General features: G+C 40.5%; 1 protein-coding gene across 2 annotated transcripts in view; it reads left to right on the top strand.

The window, feature by feature from the left end:
• Positions 1–22,557, top strand: part of LOC146631176 (testis-expressed protein 2-like) — a 36,887-nt gene extending 14,330 nt beyond the window's left edge. For both annotated transcript variants that reach the window (XM_085355169.1, XM_085355168.1), the window contains 11 exons: positions 6,150–7,674; positions 8,217–8,417; positions 8,596–8,920; positions 9,026–9,264; positions 9,608–9,772; positions 10,564–10,663; positions 17,647–17,773; positions 19,130–19,243; positions 19,547–19,756; positions 20,062–20,182; positions 20,902–22,557. In XM_085355169.1, coding sequence (XP_085211295.1) covers positions 6,163–7,674; positions 8,217–8,417; positions 8,596–8,920; positions 9,026–9,264; positions 9,608–9,772; positions 10,564–10,663; positions 17,647–17,773; positions 19,130–19,243; positions 19,547–19,756; positions 20,062–20,182; positions 20,902–21,051 — 3,264 coding nt within the window. In that variant the 5' untranslated portion in view covers positions 6,150–6,162 and the 3' untranslated portion in view covers positions 21,052–22,557. The remainder of the gene's footprint in view (positions 1–6,149; positions 7,675–8,216; positions 8,418–8,595; positions 8,921–9,025; positions 9,265–9,607; positions 9,773–10,563; positions 10,664–17,646; positions 17,774–19,129; positions 19,244–19,546; positions 19,757–20,061; positions 20,183–20,901) is intronic.
• The last annotated feature ends 1,960 nt before the right edge of the window (positions 22,558–24,517 follow it).

The following is a 24,517-nucleotide window of genomic DNA, read 5'->3' as shown; positions in this document are numbered from 1 at the left end:
CCATAGAGGCAATTTACTTAATCAACGTAAATTGAACATTTAATTATAACTCAGTTACAAATTAGTGGTTTTGAGAAAAGTGAACAGGTGACCATGTCTTGGGAAAACATTGTATGAGAAAATGATGTCCATCACGTGCCGGATCATACTGATCATCGGGGGGAAGAAAACATGAGGGTCACGGGTGTTTCCACCGTATTTTGGGTGTCAGGCACATAATTAAAGAAGTGACTGAAAAATGAAAAAAGGGAACTTTAGGTCAAAATTCAAAACCTAGTCACTCATGCACAAGTCATTCCTTGATGGTTTGTTGTTTGCTAAATATTTATTTATTCACACTGGAAAAATAGGGTGAAGGTGACGTTGCAACAAACACAAACACCCTGCAGTGTGTAGAAGTGAGTGTGTAGAATAATCAGATTTTGTGCAGCACACTAAAGCTACAGAATTCTGTATACTTGTACATTCTACTAGTCAGTTTTATTAATTTATTATTTTTGTGCTGTAATGTTTTAGTGGCTATCTCTCTGTACATGTCATTAAACATTGTTTAGTTTTGTAAGAAGTGTAGAGCTGATCAAGAGACATTGCACACTTGTAGGACTGCCCTAAAGCGTATCCTGCTTTATTGTTCTTGTGGATCCTAATAGTCACTATAATGTAACGTCAGAGTGTTCACAGTAAGACTTAAAACTAGCAGCTGAGATCATAAACTTATAAAGCGAGGTAACAGAGAGACACACACACACACACACACACACACACACACACACACACACACACACAGTTAAGGCACTTGAAGACCCATAAGCCAGTGTTTTCCACTGTGTTGGTATCCACTGTGACCTTTAAACAGTGGGTGTTTGGCATTAAAAAGGTTTTATACTTTCTTTCCTTCTGTTTTGGCTGATCTTTATTTGGAATAATCACACTTCACAAGATTATAATACGTATATATCGGTTGAAATATAATTTTTGTTCCCCGAGTGCCAAGTATGACTTCTTTTGTTCTGGATTCACCTGGGTAATACTTTACGTTGGACAGTCTTTTTCTTTCTGGAAACCCAGAAGTTAGTGTATTAAATTATTAGCTGTAAAATAAATTCTAAAGCTGATAAAACCACAGTCTTGTGAGTATAACAAATTAGCAAATCGAACTGTGAATGTGTTGTAAGAAAGAAGTGAAGTAAGTGACACATGACATGTACCAGGGAGGCGTTTCTCCACTTCCTTACAGTCACATTAGCAGTTCCAGACATGCTGATGAAGCGTGATTTGAAGTTTTTGGTGAGGTCATGTTGGAGGCGGTCCTGTGCTTGGACACACTGAGTCATGCTACTATGATAACTGTCCCCATTAAGAGAACTAAAGTTCCTCAAGCATGATGGCGTATAAATAATGTGGAAAGGCATATTCTCGCTTTTATAGCCCTCATGTTGTTACGGCCGAGAGGGCCCGGCTGTGGGTGTGGACTCAAATGCAGACACAGAGGGAGGCAAACGGGCGTGAACACAGTGCTTTATTTACAAGTGTCTAGTGAAATTACACAACAGGAGACTATGAATGCTATGAATTATGAAATGCTATGAACTGTGAACTGAGGCCAAACTGTGAACATGAAACTGAGTGCTATGGCTAGGTGCTGGATTTCACGGATGGAAAAAAGGGGCAGCGGCTTGGATGGAGGTACGCAGTCACTATAATGAGAAGAGACAAGTAGTCAGTGGCAGTCCAGTGAATCACAGCTGCAGGATTAGGCTATGGAGGTTAGGGCTTACGCGTTGCAGGTTTAAAGTGTCATGCGAGGAAGGGGTGTCCAGGGGGTTCCGGGTGAGGAGTGTCCAGAGAGGATCCAGAATATGCGTGGAGTGAGGGACTTGGCAGGGAGGCAGGCAGGTGTAGTCCGATGGTGGAGAAGAAGAAACCAGATGACAGAACCAGCGTCCAGGCGGAGATGAGAGTAGTTCGGGAAACGTGACTGCCAGGTGGGTCCTATGACAAAGAAAAACACGGTGAGGGAAAAGCAGTAGTTGAGGGTTCTCACAAGGGGTTCGCAGCCTAGCACTGACATGGGTTAGCAGAAGATCTGGCAGAGGTCTGTTGTGAATGCTGGTCTTATATGCAGGTGACTTGATTGGAACCAGGTGTGGAAGCTGATTGGAGTCTCTGCCTGAAGGTAGAACCCAGCGGAGTGGAAAAACCCCGTGCTCACCCGGGCCATGACACATGTTGGATCATTGATGAATTAGTTATGCCATTTAACCCCAAAAAAGAAGAAGAAAGATTTTATGGCACCAATTTTTTTTTTTTTCTCATCATGTGACTGCATTTACTGCTTCACTTGGGGACTTCCCACATTTATTATTTTGACATTGTGAAAGTTCTGGTTGTGAACTTTCATTGAACTCAGTGGTCAGAAGTCAGGTAGTCTGATAGCAGCCCTCAGAGTTTTAACTGCGCTTGTTTATATTCCCTTATAAAATATATTCATTCACCATAATTTCACTTTCTTCATCTTATTGTCCACACTGTATCATTTAGGTCTGCCTGACACATCACCTATTCAGGTGTCTTTATTTCCCTCAGTTCACCAGTCAGTTTAATGTTAGTTCATGATAGAATAAACACAGCAGTTATTCACATCTTTTTGTCCATTTTCACAAAAACTGTATAAAAACAGTAGTTGTTTATACACTTTTTAATGGTTAACTGATTTGTGATAATAGTTTCTGATGAATCTTAAATAATGCATTAAAGGAATTATGCTTACTATTGTAGAGTGTAGGCTTATCTTTATTAAGCTCCTTGTTGCAGCATCCAAATAAATAAGAAAAATGACACTAATAGTTAAGATTATGACAAGGATTATAAACTACAGTCAGTTGCCTCTCAGTATTATAGTCAGTACTGTGTGACATTTTTACATAAATAAGGATACAAATCTTATTTTTATTGTATGTATTTTTGTGTCTGTTTTCATGTTAGCGTGGTTTATTTTACTTTATTGGTACAGATTTTTGTATGGTATTATATGAATGAAGCTACAGCACAGGAACTAAGGTGACGTCATTTTTCTCCAGTTCATTTTAACAACACTAAACAAGCAATGCTATGAATAGCCATTCAGTGCATGCAATAGCTCTGTGGAGCTTTTCTCCTTGCCAGTGTATGCTTGCTTTACAAAGAAGTGAACTGTGAACATGTCCTTAATGAGTGCAAAACATGAGGGTTAATGAGGCTGGCTTGCTTCACTGATTAGCTTTATCAGCATCAGTGGCATTATTCATTCTTCTCTGTCCACCAAGTCTGGACATTGGCTCAAGGAAAAACTCTGGAGACGCAAGACAAACAGGAATCTCCATGGTTTGTGTGTACAGATACAGCCTCTGATGGACAGGCCAATCATAAATATGTAAATATACAGCACATGCCCACTTTTTTTTTTTTTTTTTTTTTTTTTTTTTTTTGAGCTGTTTGTTTGTTGCATTTCCATAGTGCTCGATTAGGAGATAGAACCAGCTTTCAAATCTGACCCAAACAAGTACATAGTTACCCACTATCAATAATCCTAATGTGTTGCTGGCAAAAACGTCCAGGTCCTTAGAGTCTTGTATGGTAAAATGAAATTCATGTCCAGCTGGCAGTCCACTGAAATGGCCTCATTGTGTTGCTGCTGACTGAAGGCTGTCTAACTGGGGGCAGAGGTGGCTGGCAGACTGCCTGACTGGGTAACAAGCTCACTCGTGACCCATGTGACAATGAGTGGTCAAGTTGAGTCTGTAAATGAGTGAGCCAACATTCATTCCACCTCTGTCATCCAGACAAAGCACAAGGACGCCAGTGCCAAATGTCAACAGGATATTACCATAATTCTGTTTTGACTACCAGAGGATGTAAGCAAAGAGCCAGCAGTTAGACTGACAAGTCACTGTATCAACTTTTAATCATTAGTTACAGTGTTAGTAATTGCAAATTGTGTGTCAGTGTTGTCATTTGACTTTTATCATAAGCCACATACAAAGTGTTGAATAGCAACAAGGAAGTGTGTTGGTAATAAAAATAAAAATAAAAAGCATCTCTACAGTGGATTCTTTTTACTGTAACAACCTTGTTTTATGTTACACTAGGCCTAAATCCATAAGTTCTGACATATGGAAACCTGAAAATTGATCCATGACTTCGATAAAGCTGCCATCCTGAAACTTCCAAGGACAAATACAGTTAAACTGGTAATTTCCCTTGGTAGGCTATTTGGTAGCAAGGCAATACAATGCTGCAGTTGCATATACTTATTTGTTTTTGTTCAGTTTATTCCGATCATGTATTCGGAAGGTCATTTTAGGAAAAAAAAAGAAATTCTATATAAAATCCAGCAAAGTAAGCTCCAATATCGTTTCACTTATTCTTATTCGGTTACATATCAAAACACTGTTTCAACACCAGCTGTCCTTTGATGAACACGACCCTCCTCCACTGAGTTTCCACCTTCTTTGAGAGCTTTTGACCATATGCCACATTGCAGCATCTTGGGTTCAAGTCTGATCCACTGCCCTTTGCTATGTGTCTTCCCCTTCTCTCCCCACTTTCCTGTCTATTTTCACTGCTCTCTCTGTCCAGTACAGGCAAAACTGCGAGGATCTCAGGGCTGAATTGGTGGTAGTGGTAATTTGGTCATCCAGATATGAAGTCTCGGTATAGACCCTTGTTTCATTTACTCTCATAAATTAGCCATTTTGACTCCTCTGCCTTCAAACGAGCTTTCTTCTTATTGGTTATCCCTTACAAACGGAGGGTTAGAACAGTCGATGGGTGGAGACCAAACCTGTAAGTCTACAAAAGTCAAATTCGGGATATTAGGGATAGGATATCATGCAGGTTTAAAAGTAGGGAAGAAAAGACTCTGAAGCATAAACCTTTTGTCCAAAAGGATTACTTGTACATACCCTGACTTCAGTATTTGAAACTGTTTGATATGAGCAACCACCAATACAATGGTACATATGAAAATAAGAAAAAGCCAAATAGGGTCAATTTGAAGTCCTGTGTTATGGCTCTCTTCCACAGCATGCCTTTTATTCTGTCTTCCTTCTCTCTCCCAACCGGTCACAGCAGATGGCCCCGCCCCTCCCTGAGCCTGGTTCGGCCGGAGGTTTCGTCCTGTTAAAAGGGAGTTTCTCCTTCCCACTGTCGCCTAAGTGCTTGCTCATAGGGGATCATTTGATTGTTAGGTTTTTCTCTGCATGTATTATTGTAGTGTCTACCTTACAATATAAAGTGCCTTGAGGCGACTGTTGTTGTGATTTGGCGCTGCATTAATAAAATTGAATATTTCATTAAAAATGTCAGTCATGTTACATATACTGTTTGGAAAAGCTTCTTCAGTCTATCAGACTTTGGCAGTGATTACTTCTAAGGATGCTCCTTGATTTTTGCTGAGTCATTTGCTAAGTATTTGAAAGAAGTGTTAGTGGTAGCAGGTAATGCGTCAGACGTCGGGTTCTAATCCCTAAATGTGTTTTGGTGGTAATTTAAGATGCCTGATTGCCTCTTAAGTCTGACATAACAAAACTGATTGAGCCGTAAAAAACCTTTTCTTTCTTTCCTTTTTCTTTGAGCACCCACACAGTAATAGATATAGACGCACATTTTCTATATCTATGCTTCCGATGCTGATCGCAAGAAGCTTGATCAGGACTGACTGGTTGTTCACATAGTCTCCCGGCTCTTAGTCCCCATCTGTGCTGGTGTTCAGACTGCTCAGTGGGATTTGCTGATGCACTGACAAGGAAGTGCTCCCTTACTGACTTCCTACTGTGGAATAATACCCCCTATGTTTGTGCATGTCCTTTTAAATAGCTTTTGCATGGATTTGAAGATTTGTATTGTCATATTGCATATCTTTAAAATGGTCATCTCATGCAGACAGCTCTGACTGTAAGCATGGATTCTCCACCCACCCACTTTTTAAGCCTTCTGTTTTTGAGTTTAAGTGTCAATCAAATTAAAGAAGCTGTGCTTAAAGAAAGAAGAGCTAAAACAGCTTGATACTTAATGAGCGTTTGTATCAAGACAGTCTTTGCTGATTTATCTGTTTAATGGACTGACCGTTCCTGCTGTAGTGTAGTGAAATCTCTCTACCTTTTTTTCAGTGGGAGTATTGAGATGACCAGCCGGCATCCTGGCCATGGAGAGAGTACTCACTCCACGGATAAACAGCCACCTGCCTTCACACCCAGGCTCCATGTCCAGCGGCCTCTGTCAAAGGAGAACATTGCCATCCACTTCTCAGCCCTTGGGAAGGAGGAAGAGGAGGAGGAAGAAGAGCTATACTGTACAACTGTCTCCACTCCCTCAGCTGCCATGTATGACTCAGATATCGTGACAGCCTTAGAAGCAAGTGAGGAGATGTTTGATGGGGTGCCATCAGGCTCTGCAGCTGGAGCTGGTGTTATTCCTGAAACATCCAGACTTTCTTCCCCTTCAAGACATCACACTATCAATTCTACCACTCAGACTCTGTCCTCAGCCTCAACTTCAAACTCCTCTCCTACAAAATCTTTGAGCTTTCCCTCCAGTGACAAACCTTTTCTAAGCCTAGCGAAGTCCATCTCCTCTGATGCCGAGTCACGTGATGGGGTTTCCTCTATTCCCGCACCATCACTAAGGCACACGCATCTCATGAAGACTCTCGTTAAATCTTTGTCTTCAGACACATCCCAGGATTTGTCCTCTTCGTCAGCATCCTACCGTCTTCCAGAATCCCGCCTTAACCTGCAACTCTTTAAGCAATTTGCTCAGTCCCGGTTATCATCTGCTGCCATGTCATCAGCTAGTGATTCTAAAACTGCCCCCTCCTCACCGTTGACATCACCAGATAACCGCAGCTTCTTCAAAGTCTCAGAAGTGGAGGCACGAATCGAAGACACCAAGCGTCGTCTATCGGAGGCAATTTCTGAACCGCTTCAGCTGTTGAGTAAGATCATGGATGAAAAGAGTGGCAACTTAGTTGGAAGCAGCATTTACCGGCCCAAGGTACTTTCTGCCAGTGCCACAGAACTGTCAAGTCTTGGTTCTATCAATGGTCCAATGGAGACTAACAATAATTACTGCATTAAGGAGGAAGAAGGAACTGAATGGGAGGGTGAAAGCCCGAGCAGACAGGCCTCTGCTTCAGCAGAATCCCCGCTGAGCACTGCCTTTGCCACTAAAAGTCCCAGCAAATCATCTTTGCTTTACATGTCTGCTCTAGCAAAGCAGGCAGAAGAGGACTATTGCATTCTGTCCAATGAGGAATTTGAGACTTTTACAGACACAGAAGGTGAAAGTGTTGATAAAACTGATAATACTGGAACCGGTAGTCTAACTAAAGTGCCACTAAGTGGTAGTACTGAACCCTGCAGCGAGGATGAATCTGAATATATTGAGCCCCTACCTAGTGTTCCATACTATACTCTCATCATCCTTACTCTACTCCTCTATGGGTGTTTTATATTGCCTCTGCCTAGTTATATTGGAGGAGTGCTGCTTGGGATTGAGCTGGGATTCCTTTTAGCCATTGGTTTTGTGTGGCTGGCAGGACCAAAACGTTCTGGAGGGAACAACATGGGACCTAGACGGCATGGAAAGCTGCTCAATGTGACCAAGTTGGACATTAAGGAACCAGATATCTACAAGGTCAGTGAAACGCTTTTAACAGAGAGGAGCCAACATGGCTTGTTTCAGACAAACTTCAAATCACATAATCTACATTTATCAACACATTTTCTTTCCTTCAGGAAAGATTTGTACATAGTTACAACAGCTGTGCGATTTAAAATCTTTTTTTTTCTTCTCAACAACAAAGCAAAAAAGCAGCAAATAAACGTAGAGAAGGATCCTAGGAGAACTATATCCAGATCAATTTAAAAGCCTTTGAATACAACAAGCCTTTTGTACTTTCAGTTGGTGGTTAGAACACATGGTTCATGGAGATACTTGGGTGACCTTTTCAATCACTGTAGAAATATGTTACATAAGTGTAGAGTTTACTCCATTTTCCAGGTACAGTGATTGATTTTGTCTCTGTGTTTGTGGCTCTTCCAAAAAGGTTTTTCTTGTTTGAATTCTGGAAAGAATATACAGTGTGTGAGGATAGCAATAGCTTTTCTAGTAAAACTATTTTGCAACACATTCCTTAAACATAATCAACTCCACGTAAAATCAGTATATCTTTGCAGGGTTGGATGAATGAGATACAGAACTACGACCCAGAGACGTATCATGCCACACTGACGCAGTCCGTCTTTGTCCGATTGGAGGGATCCATCATTCGACTGTCTAAACCCAACCACAACATCGCCCGCCGTGCCTCGCACAATGAACCAAAACCTGATGTTAACTACATCAGTCAGAAGATTTATGATCTTACATACAGCAAAGTAAGTAGTTACATGCATACATTAGAACAGAATTTATACATTCTTCCAGCTTAACTTTTTTTTTTAATGTATCATAAGTCTTTTATAAATTTTGAAATTGTTACCAAAAGAAATTTAAAGAAGTTAAACTTTTCAGTTTGGCTATTATCTTTTTTTGTTAACCAAACTCTTCCCTCAGGTGTATCTCGTGCCTCAGGGTCTCGCCAGGAAGCGAGTCTGGAACAAAAAATACCCTATCTGCATTGAACTTGGCAGGCAGGATGACTTCATGTCAAAGGCAGAAGGTGAAAGAATGGAGGCCAGTGAGGGCACACGGGAGCGAGGAGAGGGAACGGGGGCATTCCAAGAGCGGAGATCATCATCATCATCTTCTTCCATTCTGACACTCTACCTATTTGGAAGGACTGGCAGGGATAAGGAGGAGTGGTTCCAGCGGTTTCTGTCAGCCTCTAAGCTAAAGGTGGGCTTGAAGAAAAGTTCCAGTGTTGTAGGACTTAAGAAGGGTGAGTAAGGGCTAAAAGGGCCAGAAGTCATTTATTCTTACAATATAGTTATGCTCTTATAGCAGGAATTCATCAACTCTTTGTTACTTTTGCTGTGACCCACAGCTTTGAGCTGTCACAGTTGCAACAGCAGCCGCAGCAGTCTGGATGAAGCCCTGACATCTCAGACCAAGTCAAAAGACTCATCAGTCTCTTCCACAACAGTGGGCAGTGCCAAAACCAAGCCTCTGCTGGACTACAGTGTCTACATGGGTTCCTTAATGCCTAAAGAGTCTGCAGTCAGCCCTACAGCTGCCAGCCCTGTTCTTCAGAGTCCACAGAGCAGCCCTGGAGCTGATAAGAAGGTAGCACATACTCATTTCACATTCATACTCGTAACACATTTCTCTCTAATTTCCTTTTTGAGGTGTTGTCTCATTTGCGGTGTAACCTCGTTGGACTAAACGGTGACTATACGCAATAAAAAGATCATTCTGTGACATCTAATAATACATTTTACATTTGCACATATCCTTGCAACATTGTACCCATAGGAATTCCCCTTTGAGATCAATAAAGTTATTTGTATTCCTAATAAGAGGGGCACAATATGTTGTGTTGTTTGGGGATTGGGTGATATTTTGGAATCCCTTTTGGGATAAAAGGTTTATGTGGTGTTTACAGTAACTCATCTGCTCTGTCTTTAAGCTTCAGAGCACCACATCGGCTCAGGTGCAGCCCGACGGAGAAGAGGACGATTCGGTTGCCTGGGTGAATGCCACTGTAGGCCGGCTCTTCTGGGACTTCCTGACTGAGCCCTATTGGATTGAACAGGTCTCCAAGAAGATTCAGATGAAGCTCAGCAAAATACGGGTGTGTGGAACAAAGCACATAACCTTTTCCCTTTAGGACCGAGACAGGCATACAAGAGAAAAAGGAGTCATGATCAGCTTCCTGTTGATAACAGGTGTCTGGCCACACACAGAGAAGAGACAAACAAACTCTAAATGTCAGTGTGTGTGTGTGTGTGATGCAGTGCAGAAGCTCCATACCGGGTTTACAAGGAGAGGGAGAGAGAAAGAGGCACTGCATCATTTATTCTATCCCTTAACCAGCATTTTGCACATGTAGACTTTATTGGGCAGGCCTCCTCGGTATATTTTGCGAGTCATGTTTTTGTTTTGTATTTTTTATTTTTTTTTTCAAACCCTCCCCGCCTCCAAACATCCATCCACTCATATTTTGAAAGTTCAATTGTTGTTTACCGGCTAGCGTCTTCCGTGAACTAGACGCCCACTCTAACCACAACTTGCAGCTGCACCATGCAGCAAACTGGCTTGTGTGAATATGTCGAAATCAAAACAGAAGTTGGAGACCCCCTCCCAGCCGTCTCGATCCTGACCCCCCTCTACAGCGCCACATGCAGTTTAGTGCAGTAGAAGAAGCTGCTCGGCCCCTCAGTTTCACTCTAATCCTGTCCCCCAGCCCAGGCAAAACCTATTTCACTTCATGAAAAATATTTTGATACTGATTTAGATTTTGAAAAATGATACTCTAACTTCTATATCTGCTGTTGTCAAGGTTTTTTGTTTGTTGTTTTGTTATTGCTTACTAAGTATACTCGGAGAGTATCTTCAGCCAAATTGTATGCTTGTGTCTTTCAGTTGCCTTACTTCATGAATGAGCTCACCCTGACAGAACTGGACATGGGCTCGACCACTCCCAGAATCCTCAGGGCATCTAAACCCTGCATTAACTATCGAGGCAAGAGACAAATCAATTTGGAACCATAATACACTTACACACACACACACACACACACAGTGAACAACTAAAAGATGCACTGGCAAACATGAGCTCTGTGCACTTTATTTTTTTTTCTCTCTCAGAAGACTCTAGTTATTGTGCAATATTTGCCACGGAGAACATTCGAGTATCTCGTGTTTTTAAAAACACAGCACCTCCACACAGGCCATTCATAGTCAGATAGCTATGCCCATGGTAGAGATAACAAAGATAAGGGGTAAAATTCTAATCTTTGTTATCTATAAAGTTACAAGTGGTTTGGTGTTGCTTGTATAAAGCTGTCACAGATCTGGGTTCCAGCTTTCAGGGGATTTTTCTTTTGTTTGTTAACACTTAATGGCTAATGGTGAGCTTTGTTATCAAGATACAGTGCTAATTAGCGCTAAGCAAAATACAGATTAGATATTGCAATTTCACTAACCATGATAGGATGACAGTTGACTGTTGGTGAGCAAAATCATATTTTGTAGCATGCTGTGAACATGTCTGTGATCTGTTGGGCATTTTACCATTGAGTCTCGCTGTCGGGGTCTTCCTCTAGTGGCCATTTAAGGAACTGCAGGGTTTGGCACTCAAACACTGGTTTCATTTCTTAGTTCTGGAGATGTCTCCATGGTACAAACTGAAAAATAATTTAACTTTACTTTTGCAAAATTGCTCCCTTTTGGAAATCTCACTTATGGAAACACAACTTGAATTAAGACATATTCAGCGTTTTTGACCATTTATAAATATAGACAGTTCTGTACCACTTAGAGTAGCTGTTATCTATAGCTGATATTGTCTGAACATCAGCTCTACTATAAATGTCACTGTAATCTCTTGTCAAACATGAATGTGACTAACCTCAAACGGACTGTAGCCTAGTTTTATTTACTGTAGTTTTCTAGGTCACATAGACAAGTTTTTCATAAGCAAACATGACACTATATGTCAAAGCTTTCTTTCTACAAAAACTCCTACTCAGATTTTTTTGCTATGACTTTGCTTTTTATATTTGGTGGCAGACGCCTCTGCAGTCCAGACTTCCAGACTTTAAACTGTCAAAACTTTAGATAATGTCATTTTTAAAGCTTGGTGGACAAAAAAACTCAGAAATGACATTTTGCCTCATGACTGGCCGTGGGTCTCTTTCCCAGACTTTTTGCTGTGACTAATAAGTTCACAATTCTGAGACTGCGCTCTCCATCCAAACAACAACAACACCGGCGATCGCTGTGCTAACTTTACTGAAAGCAACCCTGTCCACACTGACAACAAAAAAGAACTACCGTAAATGTCGGGCTATAAGCCGCTACTTTTTGCACAAGCTTTGAACCCTGCGGCTTTTAGTCAGGTGCGGCTTTTCTATGGATTGTCCGTGATTTTTGTCATATCGTAAGACGATTTGTTTTGTGTGTTCCGCTGTTGTACGGCACTACGTTGCCTGGCGGAAGGATCGGGGTTCAAGAGTGGTATGTTAGTCACATGTCCGTCCGCCAGGCAACGTAGTGCCGTACGAAGTAGCGCGAAAAACAAACTTCAAAGTAGCGCTACGCGTTCAGCGGGAGTCGTGGATGATGAGCGGCGATAAACTTGCAAGTTATGCCCAAAAAGCAAGTTATGCCCAACTCCACCGGTGGATTCTGACAGCGTGGAAAAGTGTGAAAACATCCACGATCACCAACGGATTTTGAAGGGCTGGACTGCTGCATGATGGAGAGGAGGACACCGCCACGGCCCTTCTGAGGGTGTTCGACTCTGACACTGACAATGAGGATTTCTTTGGTTTTGAAAGTGACAACGAAGGAGAGAAGAAGAGTGGATGACGAAGCCATCATGAGCCTGTTTGTATCCGACACTGGAGAAGAGGACTTTGGTGGTTTTAGTGCGTAGGAAGAAGAGAAAGATGGTGGTGAATGACTGACTTTTCTCCTTGTTAAAGCTGTGTCACTGCACCTGAGCCTAAAAGGTAGTCCGAATCTATTTTTCTGGTGTGCTGTAGGTTATTGTTATGTACTACATGTGCAAATATGTACCCATAACTTGTTTTTCAAAATATTAATAAAAGTGATGTCTCCAAACAGCCATCTCTTTCCTGACAATTCCCTTTGTGCATATTCTCTTACATATGATAAGTCAACATTGAAACACCTGCGGCTTTTGGTCAGGTGCGGCTAATGCAGGGGTGCTCACACTTTTTCCGCATGTGAGCTACTTATAAAATGACCAAGTCAAAATGATCTACCCACTACAAAAATCCAAAACATATACTTATTTATAAATATATTGAGGATTCTTTATATCTACAATGTATATACATGCATAACCGCAATATCCAATATTTCACAACACAATTAACTATGTAAATTTTTTGTCATTACCTGAGTTTACTCTGATGACTTGCACTGAATTGAATCAGCCAGGGATGCATAGTCCGGACAGTAGCTGCTGACGGCCAGGTTTAAGAGAAAAAACCGAGAGCTAAAAATTGGAGTTAACTCGCTGACTAGCTTGTCAGTTTTACTACACTTCGCGCCGCTGTTTGCGCATGCGCAGCGACCTAAGCGTCAGAAAAAATCTGCTGTCATCTGACTGGCTTCCCTGTATCAATCAAGTGACGGGATGGATGATAGGCTGGCATCTATTTTTTTAATGCCATGCGATCTACCAATACTACCTTTGCGATCGACTGGTCGATCGCGATCGACGTATTGAGCACCCCTGGGCTAATGTATGTACAAAACAGGATTTTCCCCTGATTTTAGCTTGTGCGGCTAATATTTAGGTGCGCTTTGTAGTCCGGGAAATACGGTAGTTAAACTGGAACGACTCAGCTTTTTCATCTTTATTTAAATTTTTGTTGCATCAGTTCACAAGAGTTGCCTCAAGTGAGTTGGAATATCCAAGCACGACTGCTGTTTAGTCCTTCTAGTTGTGAGGCGAGCCAATCAGAAGGAATGTTGGCCCAGATCGAGGGCAAAAACGAGGGGCTGCAACAAGACCCAGAACAAATAAATAAGGATTATTTTTGACTGCTGCGCTAGAGTCCAACAATAAAAATTTGGAGCAGGAAATGATATAATATGTAGTATAGTACAGGTCTTTTTAAAAGTATTTTATAGCAGCAGTAGAAACAGCAACATATGAAAGTTAGGGCCACATCATTACCTGGTATAACTTCTGTGGTTGTGGTTGGATGTGGTTGCTGCTAATTATAATTTAAAAAAAAAAAATAACCCAAAGGAGATAACACAAGTCTTTGCTAACACCTATAAAAAGAAAAACTGCTCCATTCAAGAACATGCAAAATAGAAATTTTTGTACTGGGCAGTAACAGCCGTTTATTCACTCAGTCTGTCAGGCAGGGGCAGGAGTCGGTTCAGTAAAGCTCATAACCCTGAGCTCCTGTATTGTTGTCTTGAGTTTGGCTAACTGTATGGATGTATGAGTGGAACTGGTGTACAGTAACATTTGATTCATGCAAAAAACAAAAACGACAAAAAACCCTTTAGCAGACATGCTACAGACTGTTGTACAGAATACAACTTATTTAAAGTGTAAGGCTTTGTTTAGAAGTCTAAAGAAATTTAATTGTGTTCTCATATACAGCACAGTCCATACAGGTAGGTTGTACTTCACGGCTCTTTAGCAGGTTTTATGGTTTTATGTGCTCCAGATAAATCGAGGCTTAGCTATGTGAGGTCTTAGCTCTGCATAACTATGCATGTTCTAGAGCACAAGCAGCTTTTACATGAATACTTCTGTGACTATTCAGTAATGCAGGCGCACTGAGCTTTCCTTTCGCTTGTACAACGTAACCTTTGTCATTCTACATTCTGTAACTGATCTCTCTTTTCATCTGTTTCGCATGCACAATCTTCTATTTCTCTTCCTGGTTTTCTCTTCCCCTTGCTTTCCCTTTCATTTCATCTTCCTCTTTGTGCCTCTACTCACTCTTTTCTCATCCCAACGCTATGAGTCACTGCTTCATTTTCATCACTGCAGCAGCACTCACATAACTCTATAATAAGGGCAGGAATTGATTGTGTCTCCAGCTGAGATGGCAACAGTAGTTCTTGGTTCAGTTCCAGACAAAAAACCCATCAGAAGTCTCTCTAAACATAATCAGTTCGCATGGAGCTCGTTTTCACTGATGATGTTGATATTTTGTCAGTTTTTATCGCACTTACTCCCCAAACAGCTAAGGTTGCCAGAGGTTTCTTTTCTTTATCACAGACAGTAAGTGAATTGACAGATATCACTTACATTCAATTAAAATTTGTGATTTTGATTTTTGTTTTAGCCATATTTCTTGGAGGTCGGGGGCAAGTGTTTTATCTTATTTTTATGCCAGGTATTTCAGGTTTTAGGAAACTTGCAATCAAAATGGTCAGTTTAGGTTTCCTTTGGAAATTTCCACTGGTGTTGTAGGGGCTGAATCCTTCAGGCAGCTCAGGTCCTCCTTTATCTCGTCTCATGCCGCTCCTTCCTGTAACAATCCTGCTGAGTGCAATGGATCGATGAATCTTTTCAGCTGTGCATGTGTGCATGTCTTGGCAAGCAATTGTATCTACGTGCCTGCACATTTGTATTCATGCATGTTTGTTGTTACATGCTTTTTTTTTTTTTTTTTTTTTTTCTCTTAATGTCAGTTTCTGATGGACACAAGAAAACAAGTACCCTCCTTGTATATGTGAAGGTATTTCTTTGCAGTTTGTTTGGTGGGGCTTCACCCTAATTAGGGAAGCACTGCTCTGATCCAGCTGCTTGCACCGAGGTCATCTTCTTTGTCCAGACTTACAAAAACTCTGTGCTCCTAACCCAACCTGCCTCAGCTCACACCTCTCCAAAATGGTGGGCCCATCAATGCCCTGTAGGCTCAGCTGATCGAAGCTGTTCTTTCAGCCCCACAGTCTTTCTGACTTCCTGTCTATTTTTAACCAGCTGTTTTGTCAGACATTACTAACTCTCTGTACTTTCTGTACTTTCATTTGTTCCAGGTCCTTTTTTTTTCACCCCCTCGACTTTTGGTTTTGTCTTTAACGGCTTTAACTCTGTGTTTCTGTCTGGCACAGCAAACTTATGGCATTATCTAGTCATTTAACACAAACCAACGGTATCAAGGCAGCAAAACAGTGAAAACAAAGCATGCAGTTTCAGTCCTGTGTGTACTTTCCCCACATGTCAGCTCTTGTTAATATCTGAACAAGTTTCCATCATAACCTTTCCATTTTGATAGTACTAATACTTAAACAGCAACAACAAGTATCCAAAGCTGAAATATCTGTATTACAGATGATTTGTTAAGTAACAACCTATATTAACATCCCAGCATGTTTGGTCTTTTGACCAATCATAGCACTTCAGAGGCTCTAACAGTCAAAACCAGGATCATAATGTGAACCCTGAAGCTAATGGGGATCCATTGCAGCCAAATTAGCAACAGTGTGACGCATAAGTACTTAGAAGATTTAGTCAGAAACCTCCCACTTAGTCCTTAAAGGAGAGATATAACTGATTGTTATCTGCATTGCAGTGATAAGAAAAAGTGCTTGAAATGTGCTAAAGTCAGATCCAGCATCAACCAAAAAGAGCATTCTCCTACATCACAATGTTACAGGACCTTTAGGGGTCAGTATCTTGCCAAAGGCATAAACTTGAGCAGCCAGGAACCAAACCACCAACATTCCAGTTATTAGAACACTTGTAAAGGTGTGGGGCCATTATCTGCTCCAGGACATTGATTCTCCAAGTCTCTGTATCTCTGTTGCAGGGATTAAAGACTATTCTTTCAAAAGATATTTCCTTTTTTGGTGTTTTTAATGATGATGTTGGACAGTGTGGTCTAACACATTAGTCAAGAATCTTCCTCACGTATAGAACTGATGACTATGAAGGTCATATATCATGCAAATTATATTGCACTTTTTTTTTTTCAATCCCAAAAATGTTTCGTCAAGGATAAAAAAAGATCACTTTTGTTTGATGGGGAACAAGTTGACCCACAATAGCTGTCTCGCCCACCTGAGCCCACTGTAGGGAAAAAGGTTTCAGATTAGACCCTTAATTCATCCTGTTCAGATTTAAAAGCCTGTTCTCGATGGGCTGTTGTCACGAAGCTGTTAAATAACTACCCAGGTTGTGGACTTTTTGGCTCCCTACTGCTGTTCATCAGTTCCTCATCTCTCAAACTTTGCTGCCCTCTAGTGGTGCCAAGAGAAACACACTAACAAGTTTATAGTAAGTCTTTGCACACAAAGACCATGTGACTATTTTATAAGGAGAGAATTGGGGGTGGAAAAAAATGGGGAAACATGGGGGGGGGGGCATACACAGCCTGCCCCAGTCAAGCCAAGCTTTCTATGGAGATTTTTAACAAGTTTCTACTATCAGATTACAGCAAATTTGGTAGTACAGAGGTAACAAGAAAAGAGGAGGGAAAGGAGAGCCCTGTTTTTTGCAGCCAGATCTCCCTGCTGTTATCAAACAGAGGCTTAGGGAAAAGCTGTGTGCTCTCCAATTGTTCCGCCTACGTTTAAAGGATGTCTTCCAGTTTTTCCCTTCCTTCTCGGGGTGCTTCAGTGTGTCTTTCTCATCTAAGCAGAGAGATCAAGAAAATAAAATCAGTTGGGTTCCCTGCTTTAGTGATGCTTGGAGGGGAATGAGAGGTGCCACAGAAAGAGCAGCACAGCTTTATGAGAATAGTGAGAGTAAGTCTGAGACGAGAGGTGGTGAGGATGACTGTGAAATGGAAGATTCTCAATGTTTTAGCTTCAAAATTAGTAATTATGTTTCTTTCCACTGTCACTAATAGACTCAGATTGGGAAGCCATTTTTTACAATATAACAGTGATCTGCTAATCTTACATTTTGCAGTTTCATATCTTACTTTTTTTTTTTCCTCATATCGACCTTCCTAGTAATCTTTTTTTTTTTTTTTTTTTTTTTTTTCCCCTCAGGTCTGTGGTTTGACCTAGAGATGACCTACAGTGGCTCCTTCCTGATGACCCTGGAAACCAAGATGAACCTCATTCGCCTGGGCAAGGAGGGAGAAAGCCTGCGCCCTGGCGAATTTGGCAAAGATGGGTAAGACAGTCGATCTCCACCACAATACTGTGTGCACCTGTTGGAACAGCCTTTGTTGGATTTAATGCAGAGTTTTGTGGGGGGTGGGGGGGGGTTCTCCTGGGACTTAAACAACGCGTGTGGTCTTTAGTATCTAGTACACTGTCCGGTACCTCACCTGTTTCTCTCAGTGTTTTGTCTTTTCTGTCTCCTATACCTCCCCCCCCCCCCCCCCTCTTTTTCCCTGCTGTTAACTTTGGATTCTGCCTATATGGGGTTGTTAATCGGATGCATTTCTTCCCTCGGTGAGTGCTTTAATCAGCATCAGCTTTCATTTTCCAGTTACAGTTTCTTTAGTTTGGGAGTCGTCATTTCCTAATACCAGCTATAATCTCATTAGCTTTTACTTCATCTCTCTCCATTTTCATCCCTCGGATTACGTCTTTGCACTACAGAGCAGTAACATGTTAGTATGTTAATGTAAATACAGATCAGGAGGCACAGATTCCACTTTTTTCAAGTCCTGGTATGTTGTGACACTCTGTACTACTGTCAAGAGTTATTAGAAAGCTCTGAAAGAGTAAAAAGTATCTGACAGCATTGATTTTCTGACATTAAATAAGGATAAGGTCATGTATTGACAGTCATCTGTGCCATCCATCCATTTCTCATCCAGTCACTCCTGTCAAAGGATCACTTTTCTTGTGTTGAGCAAACGTCAGCTAACCATACAGATAACCCACCGTCTAAAGACAAGAGAAAAAATAATAATCTTTCTATCTTCTGGCTTCAGTCAGCTCGGGGATTTCAGCAACTGTCAGGAGACATTGGCCATTCTGCTAAGCATGCCAAAGAGGCATTTGGAAACTAAACATCACGTCTGAAAGTGATTAGACCACTGGGCCTGAACCAAAGTCGGCTGTCAAAAATTCCTCTGTCTCACAGTACAATCAAAAGAAGAACTGAGAACATGTCACATGACAGATACGGATACAGGTGTCCTGTCAATTCTTCCATTGCTTTTTGGTGTAAAAGGTGCAAATTAAAACCACTGGTCTACAATATGAATGTTTGGGGATTCCCAAAAATAATGGGAAAGGGGGCTTTTTTTTTTTTCAAGGTCTCATGAGGAAACAAGGTGTACACCACCTGAAAAATTGTGAAAATAATTCTCGTGAAGCTTTGTTTTTCTTTTCTTTTTTAGTAACTTACTAAGTTGTTTATTAAAACAGCGTTATAAGCATGTGTGCATGTGAGTAATCATAGATGGCATATTAAAAACGATAAAAAACACAAAGCAAAACCGTTTGCATTTGTTAATAAATGCATAGAAGCCAGCACATTACAATCCTCATTTATTTGTTCATGTGTTTCTAGATACAGGCCACGAACTTACTGCTTGGCTGACAGTGATGAAGAGTCATCCAGCGCAGGTTCATCAGATGAGGAAGACTCCTCAGATGTTTCCAATGATTTGACTGGAGCGGAGGGGTGAGTGTAAAGGGGCGTGCTTTTTGTAATCAAAGGACTGTAAATGTAAACAGGAAATGAGTGTTATGATTACTTCAGGTTACAAAAGTACTGGTTAAATTTAATTGGAACTGGGACTGTCTAAAAAAATGTATGTGTAATTCATTTCTGATCACTAATTCTAAAATAATTTCACCTGTCACATCTGTATTTATTTCACTAATAAAACTAAATAATAGAAGAAATCAAAATGAAAAAATTGAATTATTGGATTACAGGAAAGTTTGCATTGTTTAACCCAAATCTTCCTTTTAATAAATACAGCTTTGTTGGAGGACATAAATCGAGCAAGATCATGCGCTTTGTGGACAAGATCACAAAGTCCAAATACTTCCAGAAGGCCACAGAGACGGAGTTCATCAAAAAGAAAATGGAAGAAGTGTCCAACACACCGCTGCTGCTCACGGTGGAGGTGCAGGAGCTCCAAGGAACACTGGCAGTCAACATTCCCCCTCCTCCTACTGACAGGATATGGTATGTGAAGAAAGTCTTGTCCTGCTGTGTAACCTGTGGAATGCACAGAGTGAAGGTGCAGGTTTACCAGAATGACAACAACACGTTTGTTGTAAACAGTTTTTTAGACTCCAGATACCTTTACCCTAAACTTAAATCCAACTACCTTTGTTTATTAAGTAAACTGTGAGGATACCCAGAACTGGTGGAATTACTCAGCTAAATAAATGTGTATTTCTTTATACAGTCTCTTACTGCCCTCTAGTGGTGGCCATATGTCAGTCGTTAGCTGTGATGGTGAGGGTGTTGATTGTTTTCTGGTGCAGGTATGGCTTCAGGACACCACCTCACCTGGAACTGAAGGCACGACCTAAACTGGGAGAAAGAGAAGTCACTCTGGCTCATGTCACAGACTGGATAGAGAAAAAACTGAAGCAGGAATTCGAGGTATCGTAAACACAACATTTCTCTTTAATTTTTGTAAGTCACTGACACAGTCATACTTCGGAGCACAGCAACATTTATTTATGGTTCCGTACAGAAGGTAGAGCTAAAAAGACACACTTTGCTGATGTGCTTATGGTCTTCGTCTATGTATGGATTTATGTATGCATATTAGTATGTAGGGTAAAGTGTAGAGCAAGGCAGTGATGCCAGCAGTTGTAGTCCTCAACCATGCGCACAATTATGACAACAGCAGATGGTGTTTAGAGGATTTGATGCACTTGAGACGCATTTTTGGGTGCATGCACTTTTGTAATGGAGTGAAGGTTAAAAACAAGTGTTAACATCATTAGCTGTAGATTGTTACACAGTCAACATTTCAGCTCCTTAATTACCTTTTTGGCAGTTTTTACTCATCTGGCATGTTAGTTAGGGAGCTGCTGCTACTTCACATCAAAGGGATTCAGTTGAGTGGGTTCAAGCATCTGACTAGGATGCTTCCTGAACACCTACCAATGGAGATGTTTCACTCAGACCCAAGACACACAGAAATCCCTAGAAATTATTCAAATTTTCCACCCATTTTCAGTCTAGTCAATTAATGCACTAGGAACATGAGTGCATTTTATTAATAAACTGGGCAAATTAACCACTTCACTTTAGGTTTCACGCTGAATCAAGCATATTAAATACTGCCTGTCCATTATCTCTCCATCTTTTAGAAAATCCTTGTAATGCCAAACATGGATGACGTGTGGCTGCCGATCATGCATTCTGCCATGGACCCACGCACAGCTGGTGGCCCTTTAGTTGGCCCCCCAGTGGACCCAGAGCCTTCCCAGCCAGAGAGGGAGAGCACCAGCCAGCCATGATGATTGTTTACAGTATTTCCTAACTATTACAGGGTCTTAGAATGGAAACCGGAGCCAAAGTCGATAGGTCTGACGCTACTGTAACACGAACACATTCCCATAGAATAGACTATGAATTCTACAAGAACAAGGTAGAGTCGACCAAATAAACACTAATGACAAACAAACTGTTGCTTGCTGCTCCCTTAAGTGGTATTTATCAGAGGATAGATTGATTTGTCTTTTAGAGTTTAAGGATGGACATATGAAGGGAGTCACGTTTGGCTCAAAACCGGGAGGGGGTTAAGCTAATAAGAGGAGAACATATAAGTATATAATGTGCTATGAACATGTCAATGTGAAAGCATTCACCACATACCTTACAGCCTGCACGTGATGAGACAGTGAGACGGCGCATGGTAGGCCTTTTTAGTTTAGAGACTGAGCAAGTGGTGCTCACAGCGTGATGTATGTAGATTTTTCTAGAGAAACAGGCGAAATAAATCAGATACTTGATGTTTATTTACCGAAAAAGATTAAACCTTTAAGTGGCTTTGTGTCAGCGACTTTTAATCAGGTGTTAACTTACAGTATTGATTTGTGCTGTGACCAGATCTTGAACACCCCGTTCACTTGCCAAACCCTGTTCTTTTTTTTTTTTCTTTTTCCTTGTTTTTTTTATTAATGCCACTGATGCCATTATCCGTGTTAACATGGAAGAAATGCTCAAGAGCAAACATGCGTCATGTAGGAACTGTCGTTCACAGCGTAAATTTAATGCTTATGACAAGTACGCAACAAATAAGTGCAATGTTAGAAATGCTACATAGAATTTAAAATGATAGAGACTATAAGTGTATGTCTGAGAAGTAAGAGCCCTGTAACACGTCTGCTGAATGTACGTACGGGTGTTTGTGGCTTCAGTTGTTTTTGAATGGAAACGTCTTTTCTCCCGGCAAACATTTGACTGGGATATGCAAATTATTGCACAAATACTAATGAAGGTTTTCTTATGATAAACACTAGCTCTCCTTGCATATCATTTTAGACATGTCCTATTCGATAATCGGGCTTACGGAGAGCTGAGTGGCTTATTTATCGATGCACTTAACAGTTTTAATTAAGATATGTGACAGTGCTTTAAAACGACTTTAACCTCCACACTGTATGTAGAAGGACACTTCAGTGAAGCTAAGGTACAGACTGGTTCATAAACCTATTGCCAAGAATGTGCACCCTTCTGGGGGAAAAAAGAAAAAAAAGCTCGTTAACTTTGTTTCTAATCTTAACCAAAGTCCTTTAATTAGGCCCAGAGTTGGACTGCTCTTTCTGCTCACAGGTACACATCTTGTATTGACAAAGCATTGTGAAGTGACATTTACAGATGTACTACAGTACATGCGTTAATGTTGAGGGGTTTTTTTTTCCTTGTATTTTGGAAGTCTAAGTGGGTTATGGTTTCAGGTTTTGTGTCAATGTTTTTGGTATAAAGAGAATTAAAAGAGAATTTTTTTGATGATATATGTAAAGCTCATGAAGTTATTTGTATCTGTGAATTATTCATGACTTTTTAAAATTTACATTTTAATTTCAAAGCCAAATCCAGTGATTATGTGTATCTGCCTTATTTATAGAGCAAAATAAATCTTGTCAAAGCTTTTTATTGTTGTTTTTTGCTTTCTCACAATTTGGGTTGCAAATGCTTAGTTTCTCTTCTCTAGCAGTGGGTCTTGTTTTCATAATAGATTAATAATAATTTGATGTTGGGCTCAGTTCATCACTTAAATCACGTTGATTTTTATTAAAGCTTATAGTTGGAGCTGTAACCATCTCTTTATTGTACCTAAAGGTATTATAGGTAAAGAACTCAAGAACTTCATCGTTTTCTTTCACGTCTGGAAGTTTTAGTTGTGATGTAACTTTTTCCAGTCCTTACATACTGTTTTATAACTGTTGCCATCAAGAGACGGATATGTTTCAATGCACATATTAAACAAATATGTAGGACTGTTTTCTTCCATTTGCACAGCATCACTAAATTTAGAAATATTCTGTTTTAGAGTGATGCTGAAAAACTAGTTCATGCATTTATTACTTCTAGGCTGGACTACTGTAATTCGTTATGATCATAACTGACAGGAAGTGGAATTGATTCACTGAACACTTCTTCCCTATTCCTTTCTTTTCTCCTTCTGGCAATTTTATTTATACAAGACATTTTATACATGAGACTGAATGTGTACGGAAACTGAAGGCATTAAAGACAGAACAAAGCAAAACAACAACACTTATTGACCTGTGTGAACAAAAAGGTTTTGAGTCTGTTTTTGATCTCAAGTCAGCAGGCTGCTTGTTCCAGAAAACTGAAAGCACCCTCAACAGACTGAGATTTGATTCTGAGAACAGTTAAAAGACCCAGTCTGGGTTTTTGACAGTCAGCAAGTCAGAGACATACTGGGTGGCCAAACCATTGAGAGATTTGTGAACTAATAGAAGAATGTGTATATATAGCACTGGAAGCCAGTGAAGTAACTTCAAAACTAAGTTAATGAGGTCAAATTTCCATCTACCTGTACGGATTCTGCCTGCTGCATTTTGAATAAGCCAGAGATGTTGTGCTGATGATTTGGTCCTTCAAATAGAGTGCTGCAATAATATAACCAACTTAAACCCATGAATGAGATGAATGCATCTCATAGTCAGTTTGAGACAGGAATTTTATAGTCCTAGATATAACCTTTAAGTGATAGAAAGCAGTATTTAAACCGTATTTATGTGATTATCAAAACAAAGATCACTGCCCAAAATGAGGCCATAAATTGCATCTAAATATTTGTCTACTCTCTTACAGGCTCCTCCAGCCCTCTCACAGTTGTTGGCTGGAGATAAAATGTTACCACAGCATTAAGAAATTAGCTTTGAACATGTCAGTAACTCCTAGAAATGACTTTTATTCTGTAAGCGGTCGTAAATAAGCGCGTACATCCTACGTGCTACCTGTGTGTTAAAACGCCACAGCGACTGATGTCTGACTGAGACTGCGCAGACGCCAGCTACGGAAGTTTACGGTTGCCTAGTAACCTTTATCGACTGTACCCGTAACGCTACCGTGGTAAGTTGTATCCTAAATGCAAAATTAAATTATATCATTGGTACGATATAGTACGATGGTATTGGTACGCAAACTCTAAATTGTTCTTTTGACTATTAAAGCGCCAAAGTCAGGTTGACAGTTATTATACTGTGATCCTCACAAACCCTCTCTATTGTTGAGGACTTAGCGCGAAGCTAGCAAGAATACAGAAACATAGCTAATTTTAAATACAAGGAAGGTATTTGTTACCCATAAGCCCAGCCCGGAAATCTTCAGATTTCCACTTGATATTTTATTCATTTTCAAGTAGGCTCAGAAAAACTTGAATATATAAGGTGAGTTCTGGTCAACACATGAAATTGTAAAAATCAATAATGAGTGCAATGTATTTAC

The sequence above is a fragment of the Diplotaxodon limnothrissa genome, linkage group LG6 (genome assembly GCF_057381915.1).
Source record: "Diplotaxodon limnothrissa isolate DT_005_m linkage group LG6, D_limnothrissa_male_GT1.1, whole genome shotgun sequence".
NCBI classification, from domain to species: domain Eukaryota; kingdom Metazoa; phylum Chordata; class Actinopteri; order Cichliformes; family Cichlidae; genus Diplotaxodon; species Diplotaxodon limnothrissa.
This window is presented reverse-complemented; position numbering and strand designations above follow the sequence as displayed.